Genomic DNA, 8,764 nt, shown 5'->3' on the forward strand with positions numbered 1-8,764 from the left:
TCTTAATTTCTTTACAATCTGTTTTTCTTTCTTTCTTTTTCTTTCTTTCTTTCTTTACAATCTGTTTTTCTTTCTTTCCAAATCTCATTTTCTTTCTTTCTTTCTTTCTTTCTTTCTTTCTTTCTTTCCAGTCTGTTTTTCTTTCTTTATTTCTTTTTTTCTTTCTTTCTCATATTGAGGTGGAAATGAGAGCCTTAGTTCTCCAACACGGATTCAGAAGAGTTTTCCAGACTTTTCCAGAGCTATAAGAGAAACCTGAGGGAATAAAGAATAAAGAATTTTCAGTGTGAAGTAAAACATTTACAACAACAACAAAGAAAAGTCAGTTATTAGCAGGAGAATCATGAAATCTGGACAGAATTCAAACTCTGGCAGTTTAAAGCTCTGACTGTGTGTGTTTGTGTGTGTGTGTGTGTGTGTGTGTGTGTGTGTGTGTGTACGTGTGTGTGTGTGTATGTGTGTGTGTGTGTGTGTGTGTGTGTGCGTGTGTGTATGTGTGTGTGTGTGTGCGTGTGTGTGTGTGTATGTGTATGTGTGTGTGTGTGTGTGTGTGTGTCCTGCGTTGGTTTTTGTGGCTTATGAGGACTTTTGACCTGATTACGTACCGACACTACGGGGACATTTGGAATTATGAGGACAGGGACAGTGTCCCCATAATTCCTCTAATATATCTATATATATCTAAGTAAGAGAAGCTAAAATTCAAAGTTTCGGTCGAAGTCCACTTACACCACATACCCCTGAAACTGACTTTACACAGTGTTAACTCGGAATTTAATATAGCGCCCCCTTTAGTCTGGTCTTGGTATTGCACCAACTTACACACTCACACAAAATTTGAGCCTTCTGATTGGCTACCGCTGACTCGCCTAATTCGCGCTCTGATTGGCTGCGGCCGATGTCATTCATGTCACGTGTCTCGGTTTGTGGGCGGAGTTTCTCTATGTGCAGCGCGTCATCATGCGGAACTCATAATACGTCAATCTTTAAAAAACAGGTATGAGAATTAACTTTATACACTTTATTAAATGTACTTTATATGATTATATTGCAAAATGCACGTTTACTTTAGTTTATACATATTCAGATTAAAAAATAAAAGATTATGCTCATGAGAATGGGGTACATGTTTAGTCTAATGAGTATATCTTAAAAATCCTGCTAGTTACCATAATAATCACAGAATTCTCTACTTTAAAAACTTGCCAAATGTATTTTTAATGAATGAGTTTAAGTGTAGGTTATGGTTTATGTGAATTTGGTTTAATTAATATAAACGGGAAATATCGGTAAATTAGCATGGTAGCGTTGCTAATGATATTTAATGCTAATGTGCGACATCGCTGATCTTTAAATCATCTCTTCCGGAACACAGCGCGGGTGTATGGTTTGTAGCTCAAATGGTTTCGAGTGGCCTGCGTTAGCTGAACACAAGCAACAACCGGTAAACAACAAATAGCATGGAGACTGGAGAAGTGTTTATTTCGGTGTTATTTTATTAATCCCGGAGCGAACTCTATTAACTGTTAGTTAGCTGCAGTTGCTTAGTTTGGCTGCACCACTTCCTGTTAGCTCGCGCCGCTGTAGTGCGTGTCGGGGGCGCGCGTCGGGGGCGCGCGATTTAACACTAACATTTTATCATGCTGCAGCTGCGGGTTTTACTCTCTCTGACCCCTGACAGTCTCTACACGCCTCGTAAATAAGCTAGTTTGCACCTTTAAATAACTATATATATTTATTATATATATTTATTATATATTTTTATATATAGTATATAAATGAGAGTGGTGTGGTTTGTTTATCAGCTGTGTGTGCTGGTGCTGCGGTGACGTCACAGCAGAGTAACTGCACATCCCTCAGCATCACTGATGGAGCCCTCGGTAGGCTCACAGGAAATTTACATTGCTTTACATTTATATAACAATAACCTATATACAGGCCAAAGTGTTTTAAGGCTTCAAACTTAAGTATAAACTAAATGAACTAAAGTACTAAGGATGAGTTGTGCGTGGACACACAGCGTCCGGTGTACAGACTGTGTGAGATGAAGCTGAGGAGGAGGAGGAGAGACAATCCCAAACAGGAGGCTGAATATTTCACATCTGCTGCCAAAGACAAGGAGGGATTTGATGTGAAATATATAAATTCATTTATAGGTAAGTCTTAATATGTCATTCTTTGTTATTTTTTTTGTTTAAAAAATTATTATTCTTATTTAGGAGCATCAGGACGTTAGAGAACACTGCAGATGTGCTGCTCGGCTTGAATAAACACTGGACTAACAGGTGTTGTGCTTTCTCATACAGGACGTGGAGTATTCAGTTGTGTTCATTTTGATAAGGGAGATTTTCTTTTGGAGTACAGAGGACAACTCATAAACAAAGCTGAATGTGAACGACGACAGAAGTTATATCACGATGCCATGAAAGTATTCATGTATGAATTCTGTTTCAATGGAAGACTCTTATGGTATGTATAACATTGCATTGTTCTTCATATAATGTTTTCTGTAAGATCATGCTAATGCATAAAGTTTTGAAAAGGTCTTCTGTGCAGCCACAAGATGTTATGTGTTGTCTTATATCATGCTTCAGTGTCGATGCTTCCAGAGAAGATGGTTCCCTTGGGAGACTTGTCAATGATGACCACATCAGCCCAAACAGCAAAATGAAAATAATCACTGTAGAGGGAAAGCCTCATCTATGTTTATTTGCGACTAGGAGCATCGACCCTGGAGAAGAAATCACATACGACTATGGCAATTCTGAGTTGCCTTGGAGAAATAAGGTATTAAAGATTGAACTATTCAGTGTTATTGGGCCACGCTTAAACATGCCGGTGCAAACATAACTTACAAATCATTACATGCTACAATCATCTAATTATATTCCCAATATTTTACACTGTCCTAACAAATCTTCACAGATTGTAGCTGAAGAACACCAACTGCCACCAGAGGAAAACAGCACTATGGCATTGAGTGAGGCCAGGAGGGTGAAAGACAATCAGTCTCTGTCACAGCACCAGGTATCCTGTAGTCAGTGAAAGAATTGGAAGTTGGCTAACATGGTCTGCTGAAACCAAGCAGTGCTCCAGTTTTAATACATGCCTTTCATCTTGCTCTTTAACCTGTTCTGTAGGCTGTTTCTGAGGCAGACCCCTTTACCCCTGTGACCGAAGATACCCAGGCAGCCATCAACCAAACAGAACAGGTCATTTACAGAAATATATAATGAATTAAAACCTGTTGATTTTACATATACAATTCTATACTCAATTTACAAGCTTGAATAATAAGTATTGAAAATTTGGTTTTATTAATAATAAATGTTTTATGATGTCTGTTTTTAGAATATAGCTGGAGCCGTCACTGAGGTTACGTCAGAGCTGACGTCTGTGATGGACAAGTTGGAGACTGATGTTCCGGGTGGAGAGACAGAAAAGGTAAACTATAGAAATCATGTTTTGATTAATGATCCCCCTATCCGCTTGTGTGTGGCACAGCACTGGTTTATCAGTACACTGGGTATTAATGGGACCTTGTAGACATGTGATAGTAAATGCACATCAGCAGCTGTGTGTAAAGCATCTGACACAAACCTGGTCTCGAGGGACTTCACTTTGTGAAGCTATATAATGAACACCATATACTTTATCTTAAATTGGCATTTAATAGATGTACAGTTACTGACTAGAGTTCATTCCTTTTACTATGTGCAGTGTGTTATATTCTCATCCCTCAGTAGTAGGGGACCATTATAGGAGCAGCACTGAGTATATATGTGGTCTACCGTGAGTACAGCAGTGACACACACGTTACAGTGTGTGGGGTGCAGTTATGAGTTAATCAGCTACAGCACTGTTTTTACGGGCATCATTGTCACTGATGGATGTTCATTATATGGGTATAAATAGTATACCATCTATACAGTGCACTTCCCTACTATACTGTATATACAGTGCACATATGAACACTTCCCAGAGCCCTGACCTAAACCCTATAGAGCATTTGAGAGATGCAGTGATGGAAGACTGCTGATGCGCTACTGTGGATGAACTGAAAATTTGTTGATTGAAACTCGTTGGAAACTTCCAGCACAACTGTTACAGAAAATCGCTGATTCCAAATTCTTCTTGGCAATACTGTGTGTGTAACAATTGTGAAATGAGAAAAATGTTTTGTGATGTCTGTTTTTAGAATATAGCTGGAGCCGTCACTGAGGTTACATCAAAGCTGACGTCTGTGATGGACAAGTTGGAGACTGATGTTCCAGGAGGAGAGACAGAAAAGGTAAATTGTAGAAATCATCATCTGATTAATTATCTCCCTAATTGTTCTGTGCAGTTTGCGGAGTTTGAGGGAGTTTTTAATCACAGTACACTGTCTGTTTAAAGTCACTGGGACTGGTGCACTGTAATAGTGAAGTGTGTCTGTGAGCTGCTCCTCGCACTGGAAACATTTCTTGAGCACAGAGATAGAAGTGTCTGCAGTTGTAGGCACTATATTAAGAATGTAGTTAGTGTGTGTATGTGATGTGTATGGCTGAGACCTGTTTTATGAGAACACTGTGTCTAATGAGAACCTTTAGGAACTATGCTATAAGGATCCTCTACCAGAGGAATATTAGTGTGTGTCAGTGTGTTTGACTAGTACATGGTATATGAGGACAGTATTGATTTATATGATGACTCTGTGTTCATCAGCTTGTGTGTGGCACAGCACTGGTTTATCAGTACACTGGGTATTAAAGGGACCTTGTAGACATGTGATAGTAAATGCACATCAGCAGCTGTGTGTAAAGCGTCTGACAGAAACCTGGTCTCGAGGGACTTCACTTTGTGAAGCTATATCATGAACACCATATACATTATTAGGTATTTATCTGCCTCTTCAGAGTCACTGGGAGTGGTGCACTGTAAATGTGTATTGATCTGACTTGGGTGCTGGTTTATCATCATAGAAATCTCTTGTTATTTTTGTTTTTAGAATACAGCTGGAACCATTACTGAGGTTACAACAGTGCCGACGACTATAAAGGACAAGATGGAGCCTGAGGTTCCAAGAAAGGAGACAGAAAAGGTAATTTTGAGATCATCTTCTGATTAATTATGTCCAAAAGGATAGCCATTGCCTGCTAATGTCACTAAACTGGTTAGAAAGACACTATAGCTGCCCTGCCTGTCTGATGTTTGGAATGAGAATGGAGTTTTTTTGATGTCTTCAATTTTTTTTGGATACACTTCCTGTATATCAAATAGTCATAAAGTCGAGTGCGAGAGTAAAGTGTGCCTGATACATGCATGCAGAGAGCTGTTGGAGGTCAGACATGTCAGAAAATGTAACTGGACATAGTATAGTGTGAGTGTCAAGGAACTGATGCATAGCACATTTGTTGTAGACTATTGTTGCCTATTTAATGGTGTAGTTTGCATGGAAAACACCATTAGTTAAAGCTAATGCATGTTTGAACCAAAATAGGTTTAAAAATTGTATTGCCCTTTTGGATCTTGAATGTGACACTAACTTTTGTACCCACCACCCACTCGGTGTAACATTTTAATTCATGAAAATGGTGTTTGGTGTTTGCCAGAAAATACTCCTAGCCTGGTTAATCTGTAACCTTAACATTTTGTTGTCTAATATTTCAGATTACCATTGTGAAGGAGCAATCTGGGCCTGAGGAAAAAGATACAATAGCACCAAGTGAGAAAACAGAAAAAGTAAGTTTGCTGGATAGACATTATTTCTGGCTTATGATATTTCTATGGAATACATCATCAATAATTTCCTTCATTATTTGTATAATTTATTTCATGTTGCATAATTTCAAATATCTACTGTATGTGTAATGACCAAAGCCATTCATACACTATGTCGAATATCACATTAGTGAGCAACATGTTCTGCTATCAAAACCTATATTTATCAGTTATTTTGATCATTTTTGATTTGTTTTAAAAACATACATTTTGCTTTTTTTGTCACCATTGCCTCATACTTAAACACATCCAGAATTAAAATGAAGACGTGTGAAAGAGAATGCTGATGCAGTATCTAGAATATCCAGATACTTGTTAGTATTTTGTCACCTCAGCTTTTGTTATATAAAGTCAAGAGTAAAACCTCTAACAGGCATGCTCTTTTTGTCTGTATTTGTATGTGAGTTGTGAAAATGCCCAAAGTGCACATCATCTAACATCAAATAAATGGATTTTGCTTTCCATGTTATTCCTCCACTAGAGTTACTTTTAGACAAATATTTTTGGTTGTGATGTCAAATGAGTTTTATTAATTCTATTCACAGAATTGTAAACATGAAATGGTCTTCACAACTGTTTCGAGCATGAACAAATGTGCAGCATGTGTTGGACCTGTAGCATCACTCAAATGGATTGGTCTGAGATGCAAAGGTCAGTAATGTACTTTACAGTATTTAAGATGGCAGTTAATTTATAACTGGTATGGTTTGTCCAATTGGCCCATTGTTTCCAGACAGTGGTCCTGGTCTCATAAATTCATAAGGTTTGAAAATTATTAATAAAATTCTAAGCTTCATCTTTTTATATTGAGTTAAGGCAACAGTTGTGGTGTTTTTAGTTTTATGTGTATTGAAGTCTTACATTCTTACTTATTTACTTCTCTCTCTTTTGCAGTCTGCAATTGTTTTTGGCACAAGTCCTGCTTTGTAAAACTTATTAAGAATGAGTCACTATCATGGGTGAGTGCATTTATAATTCATTATATAAATTTTAGTCATTTGCAAGTGCAATTTCTAGTGATCGTTTGTTTTCTGGTACTAGAGAGTAAGTTCTGGTGAGGATGAATCACTAGATGAAGAATATGTGCCACAGTCAGAGTCAGACAGTGAATCTGAGAGTTCAGTAGAGTTACAAGGAGAATGCCCCTTGAATATGGAGAAACGAAAGGCTATTTATTCCCAGATTGCCAAGTTGAATCCTGAAGGTGCAAGCAAGGGCAAAGTGTGTGTTAAGGCCAGAGAAGAAGTTGGTTTACTTTATGAGGAGCAGTTGACTGATGTAGACTACGACAATGAAGCGAGCTATACACAAACCTCAGATAATCTTTCAAGCAAAGTTCAGGGTAAGCAAGTGTCTGAGACCTACAGAACATCAAAAGTTGCAGTTTTAGGCAGTGCATCAGACAGTTTAATGCTGCCAACAACAGTCACTGGAACATCTGCAAGCCAGCAACTGTTGGAAGTAAGAGAGGGAGCTGGTGGAAGTGATTTACATGGAGATGTTGAGGAATCATTAATGGCAGAGGGCAAAGCTAAAGTGGATGAAGCTGAGGAGTGTCTTCAGTCATCTGTAATTTCTTGTACTGAAAATAAGAAAAACTACTGATGGATTAGAAATTACAAAAGTCATTGCGTACTACAGAGGCAACGTCATCTTCTTTCATTGCACTTAAAAGCTTCCAAACCCCAGGAGATATCTGGTGTGGGAATGTAGACTCTGCCATGGCTGCCAAACCCAAAACCCTGACCCTACCGTGGTGTTCATTTAGTTCTCCTGGCTAAACTGATGGAAGTGAATCTGAGAATGGCACTGAAAGTGAGAATATGAATGTGTCTATGAGTGCACCAGTGCAGATTGGTAGGTTTTTCTAACATATTGATGTGTTACATGCCCAATTGTTTTGGTCATGATCAGTCCACACTGTTTGTGTGCTGAATAATGTGGTAATCTCTTCTTACAGGGATGCAGAAGGATCACCCACCAAAAGAAGCCAAAGCTGGATGTTCTGGTTGTATTTTCCAAGTTATATATGTGGTTTTGACTTTTATTTTAGTCATATAACTCATAATTATCATTTTTGTTTTACCTATTTTTAATTTGAAACAAAAGTATATGTCATCATATCTCCCAGTCTTTATGGTTGTATGATGTGCATATTTATATACTTGTTTGTTTAGTCTCAAACACAGATGCTTTGCCCATGTCCCATAGAGCACCTGCTGTTTTATGTGCAATAAGCTGGCTATAAGGTTCACAATTTTAAACATCACAATCTAATTGATTCTTTTGATACGTGTTGTATACACCAATCAGACATAACAACCAGTGAAAGGTGAAGTGAATAACATTGATTATTTCTCTACGATGGCATTTGTTGAGGGTTGGGATATATTGGTATAACAGTCAGTTCTCTGTGTTGATGTGTTAGAAGCAGGAAAAATGGGCAAGGGATGCTACATAAAGGTTCCTCTGAAAGTAACGGAACAGCAAGCTCAATTAGTCTGTTTTTGCTATACACTGAAGACGTTTGGGTTTGAGGTCAAAAGATGAATAGGAGATGATGGTTTAGAATTTCAGCTTTCATCTCCTGATTTTTATATCTGTGTTACACAGCTTAAAACATGGCACCTTTTGGTATAGGCACAAATTCTCTTAAAGTAAATTAAACAACACTTAATATTTGGTTCATATCCCTTACTTGCAATAACTGTATCAAGCCAGCATACATACATCCCATATACATCGCTCAAAACAAGAGTAGCTGTTCATAGCTACTAATTCTTTAAACTATCAATTTAACAGGATACACCTGGGCAACAAGAAACACCAGTCACATGTTCCAACATACTTCATCACTTGAAAATAAAATGTTTAAAAAATCTATATGTAAATATCAGGAAAAAAAGCTGAAATTCTGAGCTATCGTTTTATATTCGTCATTTGATCTTAAACCCAGATGTCTAGGTATAGGAAAAACAATATAATTGAACTTGCTTTTCAGAGG

At 37.8% G+C, this 8,764-nt stretch overlaps 1 protein-coding gene across 3 annotated transcripts in view; it reads left to right on the forward strand.

Annotated features, from left to right (window-relative positions):
* Window positions 1-565: 565 nt before the first annotated feature.
* The window catches only part of LOC128318434 (inactive histone-lysine N-methyltransferase 2E-like), an 8,748-nt gene continuing 549 nt past the window's right edge, over window positions 566-8,764 (forward strand). The window contains exons 1-14 of one of the 3 annotated variants that reach the window (XM_053234615.1): window positions 919-997; window positions 1,806-1,880; window positions 2,021-2,156; window positions 2,307-2,469; window positions 2,595-2,787; window positions 2,926-3,027; window positions 3,141-3,212; window positions 3,352-3,444; window positions 4,199-4,291; window positions 4,988-5,080; window positions 5,650-5,721; window positions 6,306-6,411; window positions 6,655-6,719; window positions 7,436-8,764. The exon at window positions 7,436-8,764 is cut by the window's right edge and continues 549 nt beyond it. In XM_053234615.1, the coding sequence (XP_053090590.1) occupies window positions 1,869-1,880; window positions 2,021-2,156; window positions 2,307-2,469; window positions 2,595-2,787; window positions 2,926-3,027; window positions 3,141-3,212; window positions 3,352-3,444; window positions 4,199-4,291; window positions 4,988-5,080; window positions 5,650-5,721; window positions 6,306-6,411; window positions 6,655-6,719; window positions 7,436-7,528 (1,293 nt within the window). In that variant the 5' untranslated portion in view covers window positions 919-997; window positions 1,806-1,868 and the 3' untranslated portion in view covers window positions 7,529-8,764. Of the gene's footprint in view, window positions 998-1,805; window positions 1,881-2,020; window positions 2,157-2,306; window positions 2,470-2,594; window positions 2,788-2,925; window positions 3,028-3,140; window positions 3,213-3,351; window positions 3,445-4,198; window positions 4,292-4,987; window positions 5,081-5,649; window positions 5,722-6,305; window positions 6,412-6,654; window positions 6,720-7,435 lie in introns of all 3 variants that reach the window. The other 2 variants (XM_053234613.1, XM_053234614.1) reach the window with 2 other exon arrangements.

Source organism: Pangasianodon hypophthalmus, chromosome 5 (assembly GCF_027358585.1).
Source record: "Pangasianodon hypophthalmus isolate fPanHyp1 chromosome 5, fPanHyp1.pri, whole genome shotgun sequence".
In the NCBI taxonomy this organism is placed as follows: domain Eukaryota; kingdom Metazoa; phylum Chordata; class Actinopteri; order Siluriformes; family Pangasiidae; genus Pangasianodon; species Pangasianodon hypophthalmus.